A 26,596-nucleotide genomic window follows, 5' to 3' on the forward strand; every position below is an offset into this window, starting at 1 on the left:
TTAGTCTTTCCTTCCTCCTACAATCGACAAACTTTCAAAATCCAAGCTTGGCGCCAACTCACCTTATTTCAGTGAGCGAGTGGTGAATATCTGGAAAATAGTATTTTGGGCTGCAGTATATGAATAATTGGAGACTTGACATGTGGTAAGTGTGGCATACTTGGAAGGAAAAAGGTGACTTTGGAGCTCTGGTTCCCAAAGCTCTTCACCACTGGGGGTTTTCCTCATCTCATATTCTGTTGTAGACTAATTGATAGAGATTGATTGCTGTGATTAGTCAACAACCCCATTATCCTCGTATCATGTACTCCCAGGATGGGAGAAGGCGAACTAGATGGACCGTGGCCTTTTCAATCGTCTAGTAATTCCGATGTTCCTAACCTCATATTTCCTGATTCTGACAGGGCTAGACAGACTGGATGCAGGGAGGATGTTTCCCCTGGCTGGGGGTGTCTAGAACGAGGGGTCACAGTCTCAGGATACGGGGAAGGACATTTAGGGCTGAGATGAGGAGAAATGTCTTCACTCAGAGGGTGGCGAACCTGTGGAATTCTCTACCACAGAAGGCTGTGGAGGCCAAGTCACTGAATATATTTAAGAAGGAGATAGATAGATTTCTAGACGCAAAAGACGTCAAGGGGTATGGGGAGAGAGCGGGAATATGGTATTGAGATAGAGGATCAGCCATGATCATATTGAATGGCGGAGCAGGCTCGAAGGGCCGAATGGCCTACTCCTGCTCCTATTTTTCTATGTTTCTATGATTGACTTCATCTTCTCACCTGCTGTTTGGCACTTTGGTCATATCCTACACTCTGGGTCTTGGCTCATCACCTGGGTGTTTACATTTTTTTTTTAAATCGTCCCTTTTCTTTGAAGGACGCAGAGTTCCAAACTAAATAAAGCTTCATTTAAAAACTAATTTTCAATACCGGGTATAAGGGGCTCTAGTCATGAGGAAAGCTTGGGGTCGACTTTTCATTAAAGGAAAAAGAAAGGACGACTTGCATTTATAGAGCATTTTTCACAACCTCAGGATGTCCAATACTTTCTGATTTATTAGCCTGAACTGCGACATCCAATAACATCACATAGTTTCAAATAGTGGGACTGGTAGAATAGTGAGCAGGCTTCAGTAATTTGATACAAAATTACTTTAAATAACTTTTTAAAATGTATCTCCTCTTAAAAAAAGATGTTAGGCTCGATTTTGTCAATGGGGAGCTTTTGGAGGTGGGACTCCCACTTTTTGGGTTGTAGTCCCGCCTCCATCGACTTGTGGCCAACCCACGCTATTTTCCCTTGATTGACCTTGTTAAGCCCGCCCAGCGGGCTCAGCAGGCCAATTAAGGGACACCTGGTTACTGGTGACATCAGCGATTGACATTTCATCTGTCAAGAGCTTTTGACAGATGAAAAATCAGCGTTTGACGGCTCTGTGAAGCGGTCAAACACGGACAATCTGTCTTCTAACTTGAGTCCTTCTACTCAGACTCAGTTAGAGATCTCTCCAGACCAGAAAGCAGAGGCTGCAGCTTTTGACAGTTCAGCGGCCATTCTGCTTTCTGTGCCGGTGAGCTGAGGGACTTCCGAGAACTGAAGGGAGGAAGCCTGCAGGAGAAAGTAAAGGTAAGTAAAACTTATTAAAACACTTTACACTTATCTCACACACTTACCTCTGCACACATGCACACCGGACATCTCGACCCCTCCGACCCCTGCAGACCGGCGGTCCGCCTCGCTAACTTGGCGTGGTTCGGAGCCGTCGGACAGCCCACGCTTCAGGGCTAAAAATAGGGATTAGGCAAAAAACTGCCTGTTAACTACCTGTTATTGCAGCTTTTGACAGTTCAGCGGCCATTCTGCTTTCTGTTAACTACCTGTTAACAGGCAGTTAATTGGCACTAATCCCCTTCCCGCCTCGGGGAGGCGGCTCCCAGCACAGGTCGGGTACCCGCCTCCTGGGACATTGGCACGGAGGCGGGTTAGGGGCGTGATGGGTTCCTGCCCCCCGATTCTGCAGTTTTCCCACACTCCCGCCTCCAAACCCGCCTCCCCAGGGCTTGGAAAATCGTGCCCGTTGTGCTTTCACCTGCCAAGAGGTTAAACCCCGATTCTGAGCCACTGGCAGTGCTGTTTTTGATGCAGCCACAAGGAGGTGCCAGAGCGGGTAGGCTGGAGGAAGGGATCGGGGGGCGGGAGGGTTGGGGGCTTCAGTGAAACTGGTTCAGTTATTTTTCCCTGGATTAGACCTGGTTCATAGAAAAACACAACCGGCTTTGCAAAGACTGGCATGCTCCTGGGCCCCCTGTACTTACTTCATAGGATCTTACGGCGCAGAAGGAGGCCATTCGGCCCATCGTGCCTGTGCCGGCTCTTTGAAAGAGCGGTCCAATTAGTCCCACTCCCCTGATCTTTCCCCATAGCCCTGCAAATTTTTTCCTTTTCAAATATTTATCCAATTCCCTTTTGAAAGTCACCATCGAATTTACTTTCACCACCTTTTCAGGCAGTGCATTCCAGATCACAACAACTCACTGCATAAAAAAAACCCTCCCCATCTCTCCCCTCTGGTTCTTTTGTCGATTATTTTAAATCTGTGTCCCGTGGTTACCGACCCTCCTGCCAGTGGAAACAGTGTCTCCCCATCTATTCTTTCAAAACCCCTCATGATTTTGAACACCTCTATTAAATCTCCCCTTAACCTTCTCTACTCTAAGGAGAACAACCCCAGCGTCTCCAGCCTCTTCACGTAACTGAAGTCCCTCATGGGAGACAGTGAAAGACAATGTCAACCGTCTAATAGAAATTTGCGCTATCATGGCAGAATATTTTATTATTAGTATATCACGATGCGGTCTCCTCTACATTGGGGAGACCAAACGCAGATTGGGTGACCGCTTTGCGGAACACCTCCGTTCAGTCCGTAAGGGTGACCCCGAGCTTCCGGTCGCCTGTCATTTTAATTCACCGCTCCATTCCCACTCAGACCTCACCGTCCTTGGCCTCTTGTATTGTTCCACGGAAGCTCAACGTAAACTCGAGGAACAGCAACTCATCTTCTGGTTAGGCACTTTGCAGCCTTCCGGACTCAATATCGAGTTCAACAATTTCAGATCATAACCCCGGCCCCTATTACATTTTTACTTATAATTTTTTCCACCCCTTTGTTTTGGGTCCTCCTTTCCCCCCCCCCCCCTGCCCCCCCCCCCCCCACCACCTCCTTTCCTTTTGTTTCTCTCTCCCACCTGGCAGCTGTCTCTTACCTGCCAGTACACTTCACACCTAATCTCAGCTGCCTTTTGTCTCCATGGGCCTATTACCATCTCGTCTGGCTTCGAATACCTTTTATTGTCTCTTTTTCTTCTTTTGTTCAATCGCAGTCTTGCCTTCGATCTATTTTATTTTATTTCCAGTTTTGAAGAAGGGTTTCAACCCGAAACATCAACTCAAATTTCTCTCCACGGATGTTGCCTGACCTGCTGAGTTTTTCCAGCATTTTCTGTTGTTATTTCGGATTTCCAGCATCTGCAGTATTTTGCTATCGTAATAAAAGTAACATGTTAAGTCAACAACGTGGGAGAAATATAGAATGTCAACTAGGCAAGGTGCTGAGGTTATGGCAGGTGTTATGCCCAGTTATGGGGGAAGATTTGATGGCTTTGCAGTTTCTTGGGATGGTTTAATGGACCTGACAGGGTGTTTGAAAACTTAGGCCCTAATGCACTATTGCTGTTGGTTTTTTGGAGACTGCTACAATAGATTTTTTTTAAATTAAAATATTACAAAGTATTTGCAGCACTGAAACAGGCCATTCGGCCCAACTGGTCCATGCTGGTGTTTATGCTCCATGTGAGCCTCCTCCCACCCCCACTTCATCTCACCCTATCAATCTATCCTTCTGTTCCATTCTCCTTTATGTATTTATCCAGCTTCCCCTTGAATATCCCATTTATTCCTGGGAATAGTAGAAAAAATCCAGCAGTGTGCAGCATGACCGGTGAAGCATTTTGGTTTTGACAGAGCCGCAAAAAAAAAGAAGAAAATCCCCCCCATCAGGAAGGGGGGCGGGGGGCAAGGGTGATGCGAGGACAGATTGCACTTCCCACTCGCCCCTGGGGCAATTCACTATGCAAAGTTGGGCGAGCTGGAGGACACTTATCTCTCCATCTGTGCTCCTCGATCGATTCTTCCTCTGTTATGTCTGACCCTTCTTGACCTGTTGCCACTCTTCCCCGGTATGTTGACCAGGTTAATGCCTCCGTCAGAGGTGCATCTGATTCTGTGCAGGGGTTCACTGCCTCCTGGTTACAGGCTCGGTGAAAGCTGCTTTACGAGGGTTCCAAGTTAGTCCTGCTCACTATCGGCTATATTTTCTTTCTCACCTGGGATAGGAGTAGGAGACGTGCGACATTTATTCTCAGTAACCTGGACTAGTGAGCTGGGGTTCCTGCTCCTGAACGTAATGAAGTTTAAAAAAAAAACAGAGCCATTAATGGCAAAATCACTCTGTACAGCGGCAGTTGAAAACTTCCCTTCTGGCAATCCTACAGCTTTTTGACTACGTTTTTGGGAGCCATCGGCAGAGATTTAGAGTGCTGTGCACCGTTCGGGTCTCCATATTACAAAAAGGATATAGAAGCACTGGAGAAGGTGCAAAAAAGATTGACAAGGATGATATCAGAACTGAGCGGGAATACCTATCAGGAAAGATTGAACAGGCTGGGGCTCTTTTCTCTAGAAAAGAGAAGGCTGAGGATGCAACCTGATCGAGGTCTTTAAGATTATGGAGGGGTTTGATAGGGTAGACGTAGAGAATATGTTTCCACTTGTGGGCGAGACCAGAACTAGGGGCCATCAATATAAGAAGGTCACTAATAAATCCAACAGGGAATTCAGGAGAAACTTCTTTACCCAGAGGGTGGTGAGAATGTAGAACTTGCTACCACAGGGAGTGGTTGAGGCAAATAGCACAGACGCATTTAAGGGGAAGCTAGATAAACATAAGGGAGAAAGGAATAGAAGGATATGTTGATAGGGTTGAGATGAAGAGGGGGTGGGAGGAGGCTCGTGTGGAGCATAAACACCGGCATGGACCAGTTGGGCTGAATGGCCTGTTTCTGTGCTGTAAATACTATGTAATTCTATGTAAAAATGCCCAAAAGCTCTTCCATAAAGGCAATAATGTCACAAATGATGGTTGTATGCTTCCCAGTGTCTCTCAATTCTCCCCTTTACATAGGATTACATAGGATATACAGCACAGAAACAGGCCATTCGGCCCAACCAGTCCATGCCGGCGTTTATGCTCCACTCGAGCCTCCTCCCGTCTTTCCTCATCTAAATCTTTCAGCATAACCCTCTATTCCCTTCTCCCCCGTATGTTTGTTCAGCCTCCCCTTAAATGCATCTACTGTATACTATTTGCTTCACCCACTCCCTGTGGTAGCAAGTTCCACATTCTCACCACTCTCTGGGTAAAGAAGTTTCTTCTGAATTCCCTATTGGATTTCTTGGTGACTACCTTATATTGATGGCCTCTAGTTATGCTCTTCCCCACAAGTGGAAACATTCTCTCTGTATCCACTCTATCAAAACCTTTCATAATTTTAAAGACCTCTATTAGGTCACCCCTCAGCCTTCTTTTTTCAAGAGAAAAGAGACACAGCCTGTTCATCCTTTCCTGATATGTATGCCCTCGCATTTCTGGTATCATCCTTGTAAATCTTCTCTGCACCCTCTCCAGTGCCTCTATATCCTTTTTATAATATGGTGACCAGAACTGTACGCAGTACTCTAAGTGTGGTCTAACCAAGGTTCGATACAAGTTTAGCATAACTTCCCTACTTTTCAATTCTATCCCTCTAGAAATAAACCCTAGTGCTTGGTTTGCTTTTTTTTATGGCCTTGCTAACCTGTGTTGCAACTTTTAGTGATTTGTGTATTTGTACTCCTAGATCCCTTTGTTCCTCTACCCCACCCAGACTCGCACCCTCCAAGTAATAAGTGACCTCCCTATTCTTCCTACCAAAATGCAATACCTCACATTTATCTGTGTTGAACTTCATTTGCCAATTATATGCCCATTCTGCAAGTTTATTAATGTCCTCCTGTAATTTGTTGCAGTCCTCCTCAGTATTGACTAACCCCCCCCCCCCCAATTTGGTGTCATCCGCAAATTTAGAAATTGTGTTTTTGATTCCAAAGTCTAAGGCCGCGATTTTCTCTTCGGTGTCGGGATGGGTGCGGGTCAGCTGGTTTACGGTTTCCGGTCCCGTCCCCAGCTGCCTCCACTCCACAGACGTGATTTTCCCTTGATTGGCCTTGATAAGCGGGCTTACCGGCCAATTAACAGGAAGCGGGCCTGGTGACGTCATTTGATGATGCATCATCTGCCGGTTTCCTTAAAGGAACCAAGCACAATTTTATTTTGACAGTTGATTTTTTCAGTGTTTGACAGCATTGAAGTGCTGAAAACACTGACAATCACTGCACAAAGGTGACCTCTTGCACCCAGGCTCTCCAATGACTCTCTCCATAGGCTGGAATAGATGGCAGCTGCAGGTGAGATGACACAAGCAATCTGTCACTGGTGAGAGAGGTTCTCCCAATGAGGTGGCACTGGGCATACAGTTGGATTTAAAAACTTGTAAGCTAAAGAAAGCTGTATATGTATTAAAAATGCAGTAACCAATATTTTCTTTGCTCTGAAACTCACCGTGTGCAACGTGGCATCCTTGACACCACTTCTGCAGTCATCATCTATTCACAAACATTAGACCAGACTCTCAACACGCCTCACTTACCTGGCGTGTTGCCCGGACGTCGGGAAACCCGACACAGAAGCTGAAAAATTGAAAAACAGCCTGCAAACTACTATCAAGTACCTGGTAATAGGCAGTCAATTGCCTTTAATCCATTTCCCGCCGCTAGGTGTCGGGTCCATTCACAAATCGGGGACCCGACACTTGGGAAGGTTGTTTGGAGGCTGATTGACGATGGGTGCGAAACCCGCCCTCAATCAAAACGACTTTAACCTCTGACCCGCCTCTAAACCCGCCCTCTGAGCACCGGCAAAATTGCGGCCTAAACCTTGTTTCAGTGTTCTATCTTCAGTACAGTAATAGGCAATAATATGGTGCAGAGCCCACCTCTCTCTTTCTGTCTGTCTCTCGCCCTCTCTCTCAGGTCTCTGCAGCACATATTTCTGGACTTCATCTGACACACCCTGCCAGCTCTGGGACATTGTTGCAGCAGGGTTCAGGGAAGGGAGAGAGAGAGACAGAGAGAAAGACTAATAAACAAATTGTTGAAAAAAAATTATAATCAGCACATGGAGTCGGATTATGATAGGTCTGTGAGAGAAATCAGATCACTGCTCAGGATTGTGGTCCTCGACAAATAAAATCTGTGTGGAGTTCCTGGGACCCACTTTAAACCTTATGAAAACATAGAAGATAGGAGCAGACTCCACACAGACAGTCACCCGAGGTCAGATTTGAACCCGGGTCCCTGGCGCTGTGAGGCAACAGTGCTAACCACTATGCCACTGTGCTGCCCATAAACAGTCATTGTGCAGCTTTTCGCCTACATTACATTACAACAGTACGACAGTGACTACACTTCAAAAGGACTTCATTGGCTGTAAAGCGCTTTGGGATGTCCTGAGGTCATGAAAGGCGCTATAGAAATGCAAGTTCTTTTTTTCTTCTGCCTGCGATTACATGATGAAAACCTACGCCCAGTGATACCGCAGCAGTTTGCAGGCTCAGTACTCTGACAGCCCAGCATTTTTAGTGACTATAACCTTTTTTGTAAACTTGTTCACTACTGCACCAGGCTGCGGTACATCACAGTTTTAAATATACACTGCAGATCTCTCACTGCAAAACACCTGTGATGTTTTAGCAGTTAGTGTCTGCCATTTAACGAGGATATATTGTCTTGCAAGGCAAAAAAAAACAAATCAGAGACCAAATTGGGAATATTCAACATGACAACAGCAGCCAAGTCCCATTGTAATGATTGCGATGAATTTCTTCACACAGTTTCAAGAAGTGATTTATATAAATTGTTCTAGAATAGTGCTATGCAAAGATTATAGTGAACTTAGATGATCTCTCTACGTTGAATTATTCCCACCTCCCCATTTGTCCCTCCGAAGTTCTTTTTGTGCAAGATGAGGCAGTTCTTTAAAGGTGCTCGTGAAGAAATAGAGGCATTGAATGGCCGTTATCAGTGTGGACAAGAGCTTGATTCCAGGCCGAATAACTAATTCAAGGGGCCTCCTCTCGCACTGCCATTTGCCCTCTCCGGCCACTCCAGGGACTTGAGCACATAATCCAAGCTGACACTCCCAGTGCAGTACTGAGGGAGTGCTGCACTGTCGGAGGTGCCGTCTTTTGGATGCAACGTTAGAATCATAGAATGGTTACAGCACTGAAGGAGGCCATTCGGCCTGTCAGGCCCGTGTCGGCTCTCTGCAAGAGCACTTCAGCTAGTCCCACTCCCCCGCCCTTTCCCCGGAGCCCTGCAATTTTTTTTCTTTCAGGTACTTATCTAATTCCCTTTTGAAAGCCGCGATTGAGTCTGCCTCCACCACCCTTTCAGGCAGTGCATTCCAGGTCCTAACCACTCACTGCGTAAAAAAAGTTTTTCCTCATGTTGCCTTTGGACCTTCTGCCAGTCACCTTGAATCTGTGTCCTCTGGTTCTCGACCCTTCCGTCAATGGCAACAGTTTCTCTTGATCTACTCTGTCTAGACCCCTCATGATTTTGAACACCTCTATCAAATCTCCTCCCAATCCTAAGAACATAAGAAATAGGAGCAGGGGTAAGCCATTCAGCCCCAATCAACAAGATCATGGCTGATCTTCTACTTCATCTCCGCTTTCCTGCACTAACCCCATATCCCTTGATTCCCTTAATATCCAAAAATCTATCGATCTCTGTCTTGAATATACTCAACGACTGAGCCTCCACAGCCCTCTGGGGTAGAGAATTCCAAAGATTCACCACCCTCTGAGTGTAGAAACTTTTCCTCATCTCAGTCCTAAATGGCCAACCCCTTATTCTGAGACTGTGACCCCTGGTTCTAGACTCCCCAGCCAGGGGAAACATCCTCCCTGCATCTGCCCTGTCAAGCCCTGTAAGAATTTTGTATGTTTCAATGCGATCACCTCTCATTATTCTAAATTCTAGAGAATATAGGCCTAATCTATTCAATCCCTCCCCATAGGACAATCCCCCCATCCCAGGAATCAGTCTGGTGAACCTTTGTTGCACTCCTTCTATGGCAAGTATATTCTTCCTTAGGTAAGGAGACCAAAACTGTACACAATACTCCAGGTGTGGTCTCGCCAGGGCTCTATATAATTGCAATAAGACATCTTTACTCTTATACTCAAATCCTCTTGTAATAAAGGCCAACATACCATTTGCTTTCTTAATTACTTGCTGTACCTGCATGTTAACTTTCAGTGATTCATATACAAGGACACCCAGGTCCCACTGAACACCAACATTTCCTAATCTCTGACCATTTAAAAAATACTCTGCTTTTCTATTTTTCCTACCAAAGTGGATAATTTCACATTTCTCCACATTATATTCCATTTGAAATGTTCTTGGCCACTCACTTAGCCTGTCTATATCCCCTTGAAGCCTCTTTGCATCCTCCTTACAACTTACTTTGCACCTATCTTTGTATCATCAGCAAACTTGGATATATTACATTTGGTCCTCTCACCCAAATCATTGATATAGATTGTGAATAGCTGAGGCCTAAGCACTGATCCTTGCGGTACCCCACTAGTTACAGCCTGCCAACCCGAAAATGACCCGTTTATTCCTACTCTCTGTTTTCTGTCCGTTAACCAACCCTCAATCCATGCTGGTATATTACCCCCAATCCCATGAGCCCTAATTTTGTGTAATAACCTCTTGTGTGGCACCTTATCGAATGCCTTCTGAAAATCCAAATACACCACATCCACTTGTTCCCCCTTATCTACTCTGCTAGTTACAACCTCAAAAAACTCTAACAGATTCGTCAAACATGATTTCCCTTTCATAAATCCGTGTTGACTCTGCCCAATCCTATTATTATTTTCTAAGTGCCCTGTTACCACATCCTTAATAATAGATTCTAGCATTTTCCCGACTACTGATGTCAGGCTAACTGGTCTGTAGTTCCCCGTTTTCTCTCTCCCTCCTTTCTTAAATAGTGGGGTTACAGCTTCTCTGCTCTAAGGAGAACAAACCCAGCTTCTCCAGTCTATCCACGTAACTGAACTCCCTCATCCCTGGAACCACTCTTGTAAATATTTTCTGCACCCTCTCTAAAGCCTTCACATCCTTCCTAAAGTGCGGTGCCCAGAATTGGACACAATACTCCAATTGTGGCCGAACCAGTGTTTTATAAAGGTTCATCATAACTTCCTTGCTTTTGTACTCTATGCCTCTATTTATGAAGCCCAGGATCCCGTAAGCTTTTTTAACTGCTTTCTCAACCTGTCCTGCCACCTTCAACGATTTGTGCACATATACCCCCAGGTCTCTCTGTTCATGCACCCCCTTTAGAATTGTATCCTTCAGTTTATATTTCTTCTCCTCGTTCTTCCTACCAAAATGTATCACTTTGCACTTTTCTGCGTTAAACTTCATTTGCCACGTGTCCACCCATTCCCCCAGCCTGTCTATGTCCTCTTGAAGTCTATCCATATCCTCCTCACTGTTCACTATACTTCCAAGCTTTGTGTCATCTGCAGATTTTGAAATAGTGCCCTGTACACCTAAGTCCAAATCATTAATATATGTCAAGAAAAGCAGTGGTCCTAGTACCGATCCCTTGGGAACACCATTGTATACCTTCCTCCAGTCCGATAAACAACCATTCACTACTACTCTCTGTTTCCTGTCACTTAGCTAATTTTGTATCCATGCTGCCACTGTCCCTTTTATTTGTGGCACTTTATCAAATGCCCTTTGGAAGTCCATATACACCACATCAACTGCATTGCCCTCATCAACCCTCCCTGTTACCTCATCAAAAAATTCAATCTAGTTGGTTAAACATGATTTGCCTTTAACAAATCTATGCTGGCTCCCTTAATTAATCCACACTTGTCCAAGTGACTGTTAATTTTGTCCTGGATTATCATTTCTAAAAGCTTCCCCACCACCGAGGTTAAGCTGACTGGCCTGTAGTTGCTGGGTTTATCCTTACACCCTTTTTTGAACAAGGGTGTAACATTTGCAATTCTCCAGTCCTCTGGCACCACCCCCGTATCCAAGGAGATTGGAAGCTTATGGCCAGTACCTCCGCAATTTCCACTTTTACTTCCCTCAGCATCTTAGGTTGCATCCCATCCGGCCCTGGTGACTTATCTACTTTAAGTACAGCGAGCCTTTCTAGTACCTCCTCTTTATCAATTTTTATCCCATCCAATATCTCAACTACCTCCTCTTTCACTATGATTTTGGCAGCGTCTTCTTCCTTGGTAAAGACATAAAAACATAAGAAATAGGAGCAAGAGATGGCCATTTGGCCCTTTGAGCCTGCTCCGCCATTCAACAAGATTATGGCTGATCTTTTACCTCAACTCCACCTTCCCGCACTATCCCCATTTCCCTTAATTCTCTTCGTTCTCAAAAATTTATCGACCACTGTCTTGAATATACTCAATGACTGAGCATCCACAGCTCTCTGGGGTAGAGAATTCCAAAGATTCACAACCCTTTGAGTGAAGAAATTTCTCCTCATCTCAGTCCTAAATGGCCGACCCCTTATTCTGAGACTGTGACCCCGTGTTCTAGACTTCCCAGCCAGGGGAAACATTTTCCCGGCATTAAACCTGTCAAGCCCTGTAAGAATTTTATACGTTTCATTCTTCTAAACTCTAGGGAATATAGGCCTAGTCTACTCAATCTATCCTCATACGGCAATCCTTTCATCCCAGGAACCAGTCTAGTGAACCTTTGTTGCACTCCCTCTAAGGCAAGTAACTCTTTCCTTAGGTAAGGAGACCAGAACTGTACACAGTACGCCAGGTGTGGCCCCACCAATGCCCTGTATAATTGTAGTAAGACTTCTTTACTCTTATATTCTAATCCCTTTGTAACAAAAGCTAACATACCATTTGCTTTCCTAATTGCTTGCTGTACCTGCATGTTAACTTTCTGTGATTCATGTACAAGGACACCCAGGTCCCTCTGAATGCAAACATTTCCCAGTTTCTCACCATACAAAAAATATTCTGCTTTTTTGTTTTTTCCACCAAAGTGGATAGCTTCACATGTCACCACATTGTATTCCATTTGCCATGTTCTCGCCCCCTCAGTCAACCTGTCTATATCTCTCTGCAGCTTCTTTGCGTCCTCCTCACAGCTTACTTTCCCACCTAACTTTATATCATCAGCAAACTTGGATACGTTACACTCAGTCCCTTCATCTAAGTCATTAAGATTGTAAATAGCTGAGGCCCAAGCGCTGATCCTTGCAGTACCCCGCTAGTTACAACCTGCCAAATTGAAAAAGTCCTGTTTATTCCTACTCTCTGTTTTCTGTCCATTAACCAATCCTCAATCCATGCTAATATATTACCCTCAATCCCATGAGATCTAATTTTGTTTAATAACCTCTTCTGTGACACCTTATTGAATGCTTTTTGAAAATTCAAATACACTACATCCACTGGTTCCCCCTTATCCATCCTACTAGTTACATCTTCAAAAAACTCTAACAGATTTGTTAAACACGATTTCCCTTTCATAAAACCATGTTGACTCTGCCTAATCATATCATGATTTTCTAAGTGCACTGTTACCACGTCCCTAATAATAGATTCTAGCGTTTTACATACTGCTGATGTCAGGCTAACTGGCCGAGAGTGTCCCATTTTCCCGACAGATGCAAAGTACTCACTGAGTACCTCAGCCACTGTACCTCTGCTTCTATGCGTAGTTCTCCTTTTCGGTCCCTAATTGGCACCACCCCTCCTCTTACTGCCCATTTATAGAAACATAGACATAGAAGATAGGAGCAGGAGTAGGCCATTCGGCCCCTCGAGCCTGTTCCGCCATTTAATGAGATCCTGGCTGATCATCCAAATTCAGTACCCTGTCCCTGCTTTCTCCCCATAGCCCTTGATCCCTTTAGTCTTAAGAAATATATCTAACTCCTTCTTGAATATATTTAATAAGTTGGCCTCAACTGCCTTCTGTGGTAGAGAATTCCACAGGTTCACCACTCTCTGGGTGAAGAAATTCCTCCTCATCTCTGTCCTAAATGGCTTACCCCTTATCCTTGGACTGTGACCCCTGGTTCTGGACTCCCCCGCCATCGGAAACATCCTTCCTGCATCTAGTCTGTCTAGTCCTATTAGAATTTTATAAGTTTCAATGAGTGCTCTGTTTATTAACTATTTATATGCCTATAGAAGACTTTGGGGATTTATTTTCATGTTAGCTGCAAGTCTATTCTCATACTCCCTCTTTTCCCCTGTTATTTCCTTTTTTCACTTCCCCTCTGAACTTTCGGTATTCAGCCTGGTAAACCGAGTCTGTCCTCTCAGGTGGGCGTAACAGATCTCACGGTCACTATTTCGAAGAAGAGCAAGGGGGAGTTATCCCCCCGGCGTCCTGGGGCCGATATTTATCCCTCAATCACCACCACTAAAAGCGGATTTTCTGGTCATCACCTCATCCCTGTTTGTGGGAGCTTGCTGTGCGCAAATTGGCTGCCGCTTTTTTCTACATCACAATACTTCAGAAAGCGCTTCATTGTCTGTAACGCACTTTCCGATGTCCCGAGGGCGTGAAAAGGCGGGGTTTAAAGGCAAGCTCTTTCTGTTTCCTCTGGTGGCCACCATCGGCCTGGCTGTCCGGCTCTCATCATTGCTGCTCTCCTCTCCTCTTCTCCTTTCTCATCCTTGGTCCTTCATTTTTTTTTAAAGATATTAATAAAGAACTACACCCGTGTTAAGGAAAAGAAAACACTGCTCCTCTGTTTTTTGAGTGTTTCAATACAACACTCAGAACTCCACGACCATTCCTCACACAACCAAAACGGCTTTTGTTCCTCACAACAACAACAACAACAACTTGTATCTATATAGCGCTTTTAACGTAGTAAAACGTCACAGGAGTATCGTCAGACAAAAAAAATTGGCACCGAGCCACATAAGGGGAAATTAAGGCCGATGGCCAAAAGCTTGATCAAAGAGGTAGGTTTTAAGAAAGAAAGGAAAACTTGTATTTATTTAGACCACCGGCCGTCTCAAAGCGCTTTACAGCCAATGAAATACTTTTTGAAGTGGAGTCACTGTTGTAATGCAGCAAACGCGGCAGCCAATTTGCGCACAGCAAGGTCCCACAAACAGCAATGTGATAATGACCGGATCATCTGTTTTTGTTTTGTTGGTTGAGGAATAAATATTGGCCAGGACACCGAGGATAACTCCCCTGTTCTTCTTCGAAATAGTGCCATGGGATCTTTTACATCCACCTGCGAGGGCAGACGGAGCCTGGGTTTAACGTCTCATCCAAAAGACGGCACCTCCGACAGTGCAGCACTCCCTCAGCACTGCACTGGAGTGTCAGCCTAGCTTTATGTGCGCAAGTCCCTGGAGTGGGACTTGAACCCACAACCTTCTGACTCAGAGGCGAGTGTGCTACCCACTGAGACACAAGGATGGATTTTCATTCAGAAGTCGGGTTGGAAGCAGGACTACAACTTTCGTGGTTGTAGTCCCGCCTCCATCGAGATGCGGCCAATCCACGCGATTTTAACTTGATTGACCTTGTTGAGCCCGCCCAGCGGGCTCAGCAGGCCAATTAAGGGCCACCTGGCAACAGGTGACGTCACAGACTGAAATTTCATCTGTCAAGACGTTTTGACAGATGAAATATCAGTGTTTCACAGCTGTTTGAAGCTGTCAAACACTGACAGTCTTACTTCTAACATGAGTCCTTCTCCACAGACTAAGTTAGAAATCTCTCCTGCACAGAAAGCTGCAGGCTGTCACTTTTGACAGTTCGCAGCCATTCTGCTTTCTGTGCCGGTGAGATGAGGGACTCCCCGAACCTAAAGGAAGGAAGGCTGAAAAGGTAAGAAAATGTATGTAAAACTTATTTAATCACTTTAGACACACCAAACACATTTACCTTTGCACTCATGCACCCATCACTCACCTGAACACCGACATCTCGACCCCTCCAAGCCCTTCAACCCGACGGCCCGACTCCTCCAACTTGGCATGGTTTGGAGCCGTCGGGATTCCCACAATTCAAGCTTAAAAATAGGGATTATGCTAAAAACTGTCTAAGGATAAGGGGTAAGCCATTTAGGACAGAAATAAGGAGGAATTTCTTCACCCAGAGAGTGGTGAACCTGTGGAACTCTCTACCACAGAAGGCAGTTGAGGCCAATTCATTAAATATATTCAAGAAGGAGTTAGATATGTTTCTTAAGGCTAAAGGGATCAAGGGATATGGGGAGAAAGCAGGGACAGGGTACTGAATTTGGATGATCAGCCATGATCTCATTAAATAGCAGAGCAGGCTCGAGAGGCCGAATGGCCTACTCCTGCTCCTATCTTCTATGTTTCTATTAGGGCAGGTGACCAAAAACTTGGTCAAAGAGGTAGGTTTTAAGGAACGTCTTAAAGGAGGAGAGAGAGGCGGAGAGGTTTAGGGAGGGAATTCCAGAGCTTAGGGTCTAGGCAGCTGAAGGCACGGCCGCCAATGGTGGAGCAACTAAAATCTGGGATGCTCGAGAGGCCAGAATTGGAGGAGCGCAAAGATCTTAAAGGGTTGTAGGGCTGTATAGTTATATGCACTTCACATACAGTCTCTTTGGTATCGCAAAACACCCAAATTCTTCTACCGGTATCCTATCCCACTCACCCATTACCCAGTCCTCGCTGACCTACATTTTCTCCCGGTCCAATAACGCCTCAAATTTAAAATTCTCCTCCTTATATTTAAATCTCTTAACGCTCTCGCCCCTCCCTATCAACGGAATCAGGGGGAAAACTCTCCAATGGCTGAAGTCATACCTAGCACAAAGGAAGATGGTTGTGGTTGTTGGAGGTCATTCATCTCAGCCCCAGGACATCGCTGCAGGAGTTCCTCAGGGCAGTGTCCTAGACCCAACCATCTTCAGCTGCTTCATCAAGGATCTTCCCTCCAGCATAATGTCAGAAGTGGGGATGTTCGCTGATGATTGCACAGTGTTCCGTTCCATTCGTAACTCCTCAGATAATGACACAGTCCTTGCCCGCATGCAGCAAGATCTGAATGACATTCAGGCTTGGGCTGATAAGTGGCAGGTAACATTCGCGCCACACAAGTGCCAGGCAATGAGTATCTCCAACAAGCGAGCATCTAACCACCGCCCCTTGACATTCAACAGCATTACCATCGCCGAATCCTCCACCAGCAACATCCTGGGGGTCACCATTGACCAGAAACTTAATTGGACCAGCCACATAAATACTGTGGCAACAAGAGCAGGTCAGAGGCTAAGTATTCTGCGGTGAGTGTCTCACCTCCTGACTCCCCAAAGCCTTTCCACCACCTACAAGGCACACGTCAGGAGTGTGATGGAATACTCTCCACTTGCCTGGATGAGTGCGGCTGCAACAACATTCAAGAAGCTCGACACCATCCAGGACAAAGCATACCGCTTGACTGGCACCTCATCCACCACCTTAAACATTTACTCCCTTCACCAATGGCGCACCGTGGCTGCAGTGTGTACCATCTACAAGATGCAGTGCAGCAACTCACTAAGGCTTCTTTGACAGCACCTCCCAAATCCACGACCACTACCACCTAGAAGGACAAGGACAGCAGGCGCATGGGAACACCACCACCTCCAAGTTCCCCTCCAAGTCACACACCACCCTGACTTGGAAATATATTGCCATTCCTTATTCGTCGCTGGGTCAAAATCCTGGAACTCCCTCCCTAACAGCACTGTGGGAGTACCTTCACCACACGGACTGCAGCGGTTCAAGAAGGCAGCTCACCACCACCTTCTTGAGGGCAACTAGGTATGGGCAATAAATGCTGGCCTTGCCAACGATGCCCACATCCTAGGAACGAATAAAAAAATCTCCACCAGCCTTAACCCCCATCCTCAAACTCTCTGTTCCTCTGATTCTGGCCTCTTATGCATCTTCCATCTCTTTGCCCCGCCATTGGCAGCCGTGACTTCAGCTCCCTAGGCCCTACGCTCTGGAATTCCCTCCCTCATCCTCTCCGTGTCTCTACCTCGCTCTCTTCCTTTAAGATGCTCCTTAAAAACCTACCTCTTTGACATAGTCACCTGTCCTATTATCTCCTTATGTGCTCAGTGTCAGATTTTGTCTGATAACGCATCTGTGAAGCGCCTCGGGATGTTTTTCTACATACAGGAAACTCTTTTTTATCCGGCACCGACGGGACCGGCGTGCTGCCGGTTGATCAAAAAGTCCGGATTACAGAGAGGTATACTTACTAAGGTACGAGAGCCCCGTACACGGCCACAGATCCAGGCATCCCTGTTGCATGGCAACAGGTGCATGAACCCCGGTTACACGGCCACTAATATGAAGTAAAACTTACCTGAACCTACTCCTGAATTTTGCCGGTTAAGAGAGATTTCCGGTTATTTAGGTGCCGGTAAAAAGAGAGTTTCTTGTAAAAGGCGCTATATAAATGCAAGTTGTTGTTGTTGTTGTCATTGCAGCATGTCTACCTAGCCATTAGAGTACAGTTGGTTGTTAAAATAGATATTCATTCTCGGGACATGGGTGTCACTGGGAAGGTCATCATTTATCGCCCATCCCTAGCTGCTCTGAACTCAGTGGCTTGCGAGGCCACTTCAGAGGGCAGTTAAGGTGCGGGACTGGAGTCACATAGAGGCCCAGACCGGGCAAGGACGGCAGGTGTCCCTCCCCAAAGGACATTAGTGAACCAGTCGGGTTTTTAACGACAATCCGACAGCTTCACGGTCACTTTTACTGAGAACAACTTTTTTTTAAACAGAATTCAAATTCTCAAACTGCCCAGGTGGGATTGGAACCCACATTCCCTGGATTACTTGTATCATAGCCACGGGACTACCGCACTCCCCATCAGGTAGCTGAAAGGCACTACTTCAGGAGAGAACTGGAGGGGATTTGCAGCTTGGCACAGCATGAGTTGTGTGAGCTAAAAATAAAAATAATTAATCTTGATGCCGGTAGTATTCCCGGATTTACATTGATAGCTTGTCTAAGGGGCTGAAATCACATTGTGCGATATTAGTAAAAGGTGTGTTTATGAAATTCGTTTGTCTGCTGTTTCCACCGGTGAATACCATGATCCTACATAACAGCAGTCATTGCATTTGAAAGCAATTCACAGCATATCAAGTGCTTTGAGAGATGTGATGATGCATTATATAAATGCAAGTCTTTCTGTTTCTGAAACAGGTTAATGCCTTTAAAAAATATTGAACACAGGATCACCGTGCAGATTCATTAAGCCCGTTCACTACTGACGTTGCACAGTCTGACTGCATCCCAACTCTCCTGGTCCCTCAATACCTCCTCTCTGGTGAAGAAGGCCCAGCAGTGCCTATATTTCCTAAGGAGGCTGACGGGATGTAACCTGTCACCCCGATCCTCTCTAACTTTTACCGCTGCACAATAGAGAGCATCCTGATGAACTGTATCACAGTATGGTATGGCAGCTGTAGCTACTATGACCGGAAAGCCCTGCAGCGGGTAGTCAAAACTGCCCAACGCATTACCGGCACCCGGCTACCGACCATAGAGCACATATACCAGAAACGCTGTCTACGGAGGTCACGGACCATCATCAAAGACCCTACCCACCCCAGCCACAGTCTGTTCGCCCTCCTGCCATCTGGGAGACACTACAGATGCATTCGCACCCGTACGACCAGATTTAGGAACAGCTTCTTTCCCAGGGCTGTCATCCTACTGAACTCCACAAATAAACTCTAAAGCCTGCACATCTGCCAATGCACTTTATTATGGTTATGTTTATGTTAATGTATTACAAGCCAAATGAATGTTGAATGCTTAAATGTCTTAATCTAAATGTACACTCTCGGGAGCCGCAAGCCTACATTTCGTTGTACTGCACTTGTGCACTAACAATGACAATAAAGTTGATTATGATTATTATGATTATGATTATGAACACTGTATCCCAGAGAAGGGGGTGAACCTGGTCTACCTCACTAGCGCGGAACACTACCTCAACAGTGGTCGACAGCCAGCTTTACTCCACGCCCCATTGATTTCCAGGGAACAGAAAATCGAGCGCTGTGTAAAATTGGGCTGCCGATTCGCAACTGGCCCATTCCGCGCTCCCCGCGTAGACCAGTTCTCTTGATGCAGATGGTCATGAGTTCAAATCCTGCCACAGCAGCTTATTACGTAGGATTACACAGGATATATGGCACAGAAACAGGCCATTCGGCCCAACCAGTCCATGCCGGTGTTTATGCTCCACTCGAGCCTCCTCCCGTCTTTCCTCATCTAACTCTATCAGCATAACCCTCTATTCCCTTCTCCCTCATATGCTTGTCTAGCCTCTCCTTAAATTCATCTATACTATTCACTTCAACCACTCCCTGTGGTAGCGAGTTCCACATTCTCACCATCCTCTGGGTAAAGAAGTTTCTTCTGAATTCCCAATTTGATTTCTTGGTGACTATCTTATATTGATGGCCTCTAGATTTGCTCTTCCCCACAAGTGGAAACATTCTCTTATGGTCATTTGTGAGCAAGTGCTGGGAACAAAAATAAATGACCATTATAGCTGTCAGGGCCTTGTAAAAATCCAGATAATGCTGGAAATACTCAGCCGGTCAGGCAGCATATGTGGAGAGAGAAACAGAGAGAACCCTTCTTTATTGACCTGAAATGTTAACTCTGTTTCTCTCTCCACAGATGCTGCCTGACCTGCTGAGTATTTCCAGCATTTTCTGTTTGTATTTCAGATTTCCAGCATCCCCAGTATTTTGCTTTTGTACTTGTAAAAATCCAACTGGGTGACTGATGTCCTTCAGGGAGGGCAAACTGTCAGCCCCCTCCCCGCCAACCTGTTTCACCTGTGTGTGCCTCTCACTACCTGCTTTATTCCTCATGCCGTCTGAAGTGAGCTCAGTTGTAAAATCGAGAGCAGCTACAGATGGGCAATAAATGCCGTCCTGCCGGTATAACTCACATCCGGACAACACGGGCTGGATTTTCATTGAGGAGTCGGGTAGGAGGCGGGACTATAACTTTTGGGGTTGTAGTCCCGCCTCCATCGAGTTCTAGCCAACCCATGTGATTTTGACTTGATTGACCTTGTTGAGCCCACCCAGCGGGCTCAGAAGGCCAATTAAGGGCCACCCGGCAACAGGTGACGTCACAGATTGAAATTTCATCTGTCAAGACCTTTTGACAGATGAAATATCAGCGTTTCACAGCTGTTTGAAGCTGTCAAACACTGACAATCTGTACTCCAGGTTAATTCCTTCCTCTCAGGATGATTTAGAGATCTCCCCGGAACAGAAAGCAGAGGCTGCAGATTTTGACAGCTTGCGGCCATTCTGCTTTCTGTGCCAGTGAGATGAGGGACTCCCGAGACCTGAAGGAAGGAAGGCTGTAAAGGTATGTAAATATAAGTAAAACTTCTTTAAACACTTTACACACACCAAACACACTTACCTCTGCACTCATGCATCCATCACTCACCTGAACACCGGACATCTCGACCCCTCCAAGCCCTTCATCCCGACGGCCCGCCTCGCTAACTTGGTGTGGTTTGGAGCCGTCGGGAATCCCACATTTCAACAATAAAAATAGGGATTAGGCTAAAAACTGCCTGTTAACTACCTGTTAACAGACAATTAACTGGCACTAATCCCCTTCCTGCCTCGGGGAGGCGGGTCCCAGTGCTGGGCAGGTACCCACCTCCTTTGAAATTGGCATGGAGGCGGGTTGGGGGCGGGATGGGGTCGGGACCCCCGATTTCGGGATTTTAACCCCCCACACGCCTCCAATCCCGCCTCCATGGCCCAATGAAAATCCAGCCCCACTTGTCCAGTGCAGATGAATCCTTTTGCTGTTTCGCCAACCGTTCCCGGCAGCAGTGGCACTGGATGTGAGGCGGCACAGCCCGGGAGAGAGGGAGGGGCGAGGAGAGGGGCGGAGGAGCGCTTCAAGAGGTCACGTCCACATCGCTCGTCCAGTTGAAGCCGTGCCATCGTCGCCGGTAGAGGTAACCACCTGCCACTACCGGCGGGCGACGGCGGCCATATTTCCCCACCCGCGGGCGAGTGGCACCCCAGTAATCGCAGAGGGCCCACGGGCAAAAGGAAAAGTTGGGTTTGGCAGCTTAAGCAGCGGCTCCGGCCCAAGACTGCTCACCCTCGGTTGTTTCCTCGCTGTTGCCAGCGGTATTGAACCCACTCCAAGCTATGTGCAGGAGACAAGCGCAGTGATTTGAACACAGTGAGGACAGAGCAGAGGAAGAATGACGTACTTGAAGCTTAGAATCACAGAATAGAATCATACAGCACAGAAGGAGGCCGTTCGGCCCATTGTGCCTGTGCCGGATCTTTGATCCAATTAGTCAGATTCTTCTGCTCTTTCTCCACAGCCCTGCAAATGTTTCCTTTTCAAGTAGAGATCCAATTCCCCTTTGAAAGTTTCTACTGAATCTGCTTCCACCATTCCTTCAGGCAGAGCATTCCAGATCATAACAACTCGCTGCGTAAAAATTAATTCTCCTCATGTCGGTCGCCTCTGGTTCTTTTGCCAATTACCTTAAATCAGTGCCCTCTGGTTACCGACCCTCCTGCCATTGGGGACAGTTTCTCCTTATTTACTCCAATTCTGCCCTCTTGCGCATCCCTGATTATAATCACTCCGCCATTAGTGGCCGTGCCTTCAGCTGCCTGGGCCCCAAGTTCTGGAAATCCCTCCCTAAACCTCTCCTCTAAGGCGCTCCTTAAAACCTATCATTTTAAACAAGTCCTAACAGGGTCCTAATGTGGTTCGGTGTCAAATTTTGTTCGATAATGCTTGTGTGAAGCGCCTTAGGATGTTTTACTACGTGAAAGGTGCTATATAATTGCAAGTATTTGTTGCTGCTTTTTGTTGTGTGTCAGTAACCAGAGGACACAGCTGTAAGATAATTGGTAAAAGAACCAGAGGGGGAGATGAGGAGAATCTTTTTTACGCAGCGAGTTGTTGCGATCTGGAACGCGCTGCCTGAAAGGGCGGTGGAAGCAGATTCAATTGTAACTTTCCAAAGGGAAATTGGATAAATACTTGAAAAGGAAAAAAACTGTAGGGCTGTGGGGAAAGGGCAGGGGGAGTCTCTCTTCTCTCTTCTCTTAGGCAGTCCCTCGGAACCGAGGATGACTTGCTTCCACATTAAAAATGAGTTCGTAGGTGACTGATGAGTCCAATGCAGGACCTACAGTCTCTGTCACAGGTGGGGCAGACGGTGATTGAAGGGGCGGGTGGGTGGGGTGCTTGGGTTGACGTGTGCTCCTTGCGCTGCCTGCGCTTGGTTTCCGTTTGCTCCCGGCGAAGAGACTCGAGGTGTTCGGCGCCTTCCCGGAAGCAGGGCAAGTGGGATTAATTGGATCGCTCTTTCAAAGAGCACGATGGGCCGAATGGCCTCCTACTGTGCTGTAAGATTCCACGATTCCATAGTTAGAAATAGATTTGATGAATAGTTTTGGCTTGAATGATATGGTCCGACAGTGTGCTGTTTTCCGTCTTAAGACGTGGGCAATAGTCCATTAGTGACAGTCCATGCAACCTCAGGTACAGGATGCTGCAGTAAATGAATAACGCTAATCCCATTCACAGCACGTAATAGTGCACGGTTAGGGTCACAGAAGATGTGAGTCTGTCTATCGAAAATGCATCTTGCTGTGAACATGAATAAAGAGAGTTGGGAAAGAGGCCAGATTGCAACACCGACAATATAAAAAGTACAATACGCTTAATTCAAATGGCATGTTGACATTGCTGACTGGAGAGGCTGGGATTGTTCGCCTTAGAGCAGAGAAAGTCAAGGGGAGAGTTAATAGAGGTGTTCAAAATTATGAGGGGTTTTGATAGAGTAAATAAGGAGAAACTGTTTCCAGTGGCAGGAGGGTCGGTAACCAGAGGACACAGATTTAAGATAATCGGCAAAATATCCAGGGGTGGGCGGGGGAAGCTGAGGAGAATTTTTTTTACACAGCGAGCTGTTATGAGCTGGAATGCGCTGCCTGAAAGGGCGGTGGAAGCAGATTCTATAGTAACTTTCAAAAGGAAATTGGATAAATACTTAAAAAGAAAAAGTTTGCAAGGCTATGGGGAAAGAGTCGGGGAGTGGGACTAATTGGAGAGCTCTTTCAAAGAGCCGGCACAGACACGATGGGCCGAATAGCTTCCTTCAGTGCTGTATAATTCTACTCGACTTTAACAACTATATCTAACGAGTGCTTCATGAATTATTCATATTCTTGCCCATCTGTCTCTAGGATACATTCACAGTTACATCACCCCATCAATCTATGAAAGTGGAGCCGAGATCAGTCTCACGACCCCTGACCCTGTCTATACCAAAGTCAACGAGGAGTATGGGGACCCGGAGGTGTTGGAGCCTGACAGTCCGCAATCGGGGCTCACCACGGGCTACTTCAATGGGGAGGCGGCGGTCAGCGAGGGGTACAGCATGGACGCCTTCTTCATCACGGATGGGCGCTCGAGGAAGAGGGCCGAGAGCGCCTCGCGGGCCGCCCAGCGCCACACCTGCAGCGAGTGCGGGAAGACCTACGCCACCTCGTCCAACCTCAGCCGGCACAAGCAGACCCACCGCAGCCTGGACAGCAAGCTGGCCCGCAAGTGCCCCACCTGCTCCAAGGTCTACGTCTCCATGCCCGCCCTGGCCATGCACATCCTGACCCACGACCTCAAGCACAAGTGCGGGACCTGCGGCAAGGCATTCAGCCGGCCCTGGCTGCTGCAGGGCCATGTCCGGTCCCACACGGGCGAGAAGCCATTTGGCTGCGCCCACTGCGGCAAAGCGTTCGCCGACCGCTCCAACCTGCGGGCGCACATGCAAACGCACTCGGCCTTCAAGCACTTCCGGTGTAAGCGGTGCAATAAGACCTTTGCTCTGAAGTCCTACCTGAACAAGCACTACGAGTCCGCCTGCTTCAAGGGATCCCAAGATGGAGATTCGTGAGCCGTCGGTGCGGAAAGAAAAAAAAGGCCGAACGAAATGCAAAAAAAAAAAAAATCGATTTGAAAAAGAAATTAAAAACACCTTTTAAGGGAAAAACTTCTCTCCGCCTCAAAGCAATACTTCTTGAGATTACTACAAACGTTTTTAAAAAAAATATGCTGGATCTTCGTTTTTAACAATTAAAAAACTGTAACCAGTTCAACTTGCAAAGCTGTGGCATGACATGAATGCGAGGAAGATTTTATTTTTGTCATGCGCCATGAAAGAACTTTTTTTTGGGTTTTCTGTACTCCAAACAAGGACGGAAGAAAGAAAAAAAAAAATAAAGCACTGGAACAATTCTGACTGTGATGCACATGTATGTGCATAAACATGCAAACACATGCATGCCCATGCAGACGCATGCACGTGTGCAAATAGGCATGTGCGGGCACGCGCGCGCGCGCACACACACACATCTGCACACACACACACACACACGGACATGTATGCACACACAGGTATGGTCAGTCTCCCAGAACACGACAACAACATATGTGCATGCATGCACTCACACACACACACCACACACACACACCCGCGCACACACACGCAAAGATGACCTCTGTATTTTTTATGCTGCTCTTTGCTAACGGACGGGATATATTTATTGCATCTTCCAAGGCGATTGAATTGTACTCGACTTTTTTTTTTAAAAAGGTAATTTTTGTTTCGTTGCTCTGAAGACCATGCCACGTTTTTCCAAGTGTGTGGCCAGGGGCTGGCTCGCCGGCCAGCGGTGTAAGTTAAGGCTGATCTTTTTTTAAAAACAAAACAAAAAACAACGCGTGCCATTTTATTGAATTAACCGACAGTAGAATCCACCTGCAGTGATCGCGTGGTTCGGTTGCCAAAATCAATGTGAGCCTCCTGCGCTGATTTTCTTCCGTGTTCGTGCGATCTGATCAGTTGGTGCTGGAGTCCTGTGCTGCTCAAAGCTAGCTGGCAACTTAAGCAGCTGATTAATCAGCAGCATGATGCGAAAGTGCCCTTCAGCTGTGTATGGAATACAGGATCCTAAAACGTAAGACGTATTTCTGCCAGGTATATTCATCTGAACATGGAATTGCATAGAATTTACAGCATAGAAACAGGCCATTCGGCCCAACTTGCCCATGCTGGTGAGCCCTCTGGACTCAATATCGAGTTCAACAATTTCAGGTCATAACCTCGGCCCCTATCACATTTATATATTTTTTTCTTTTTTTTATCCACACTTTTTGTTTGGCCCCTTTTTTTCTTCCCTCCCACATGGCAGCTGTCCTTCACTCTGCCAGCGCAATTCACACCCCATCTAGAGCCATCCTTTGTTCCTGAACCTGTCCCATTTCCACCTCCTCTCGCCTTGAATATCTCTCAATGTCTCTTAATCTCTCCTGCTTTCTATCCTATCACTGACCTTCCCTTTTGTTCTTTCAGCCCCTCCCCCTTTTCCCAGCCCCTAAACTTGCTTTCCATTTCCTGCTTTTTTCCAGTCCTGACGAAAGGTCATCGACCTGAAACGTTAACTCTGTTTCTCTCTCCACCGATGCTGCCCTGGCCTACTGAGTTTTTCCAGCGTTTTCTGTTATTATTTCGGATTTCCAGCATCCGCAGTATTTTGCTATTGTACTGGTGTTTATGCTCCACTCGAGCCACCTCCCACCCTGCTCATCTCACCCTATCTGCATATCCTTCTATTCCTTTCTCCCTCATGTGTTTATCGAGCTTCCCCTTAAATGCATCTATACTATTCGCCTCAACCACTCCCTGTGCTAGCGAGTTCCACATTCTCACCACTCGCTGGGTAAAGAGGTTTCTCCTGAATTCCCTATTGGATTTATTAGTGACTATCTTATAATTATGGCCCCTAGTTCTGGCCTCGCCCGCAAGTGGAAACACCTTCTCTACGTCTACCCTATCAAACCCTTCCATAATTTTAAAGACCTCTGTTATCAGCCTCCTCTTTTCTAGAGAAAAGATTTCCAGCCTGTTGAGTCTTTCCTGATAGTTATAATCTCTCAGTTCTGGTATCATCCTTGTAAATCCTTTATGCACTTACTCCAGGGCCTCTATATCCTTTTTGTAATATGGAGACCAGAACTGTGCGCAGCACTCCAAGTGTGGTCTGACCAAGGTTCGGTACAAGTCTAACGTAACTTCCCTGCTTTTCAATTCTATCCCTCTAGAAATGAACCCCAGTACTTTGTTGCATTTTTTAATGGCCTTGTTAACTTGCGCTGCTACTTGTAGTGATTTGTCTCCCTTATATCCCTTTGCTGCACTACCCCATTTAGACTCTTATTTTCCAAGGAGTATGTGGTCTCCTTATTCC

At 46.4% G+C, this 26,596-nt stretch overlaps 1 protein-coding gene across 1 annotated transcript in view; it reads left to right on the plus strand.

Annotated features, from left to right (window-relative positions):
* The window catches only part of LOC147108873 (transcriptional repressor scratch 1-like), a 53,364-nt gene extending 27,186 nt beyond the window's left edge, over positions 1-26,178 (plus strand). Inside the window, exon 2 of the mRNA XM_086004296.1 lies at positions 23,537-26,178. Coding sequence (XP_085860422.1) covers positions 23,537-24,243 — 707 coding nt within the window. The 3' untranslated portion in view covers positions 24,244-26,178. The remainder of the gene's footprint in view (positions 1-23,536) is intronic.
* Positions 26,179-26,596: the final 418 nt, after the last annotated feature.

This window comes from Somniosus microcephalus, chromosome 13, assembly GCF_052327205.1.
Source record: "Somniosus microcephalus isolate GS21.2 chromosome 13, FLI_Smic_1.0, whole genome shotgun sequence".
Lineage (NCBI taxonomy): Eukaryota > Metazoa > Chordata > Chondrichthyes > Squaliformes > Somniosidae > Somniosus > Somniosus microcephalus.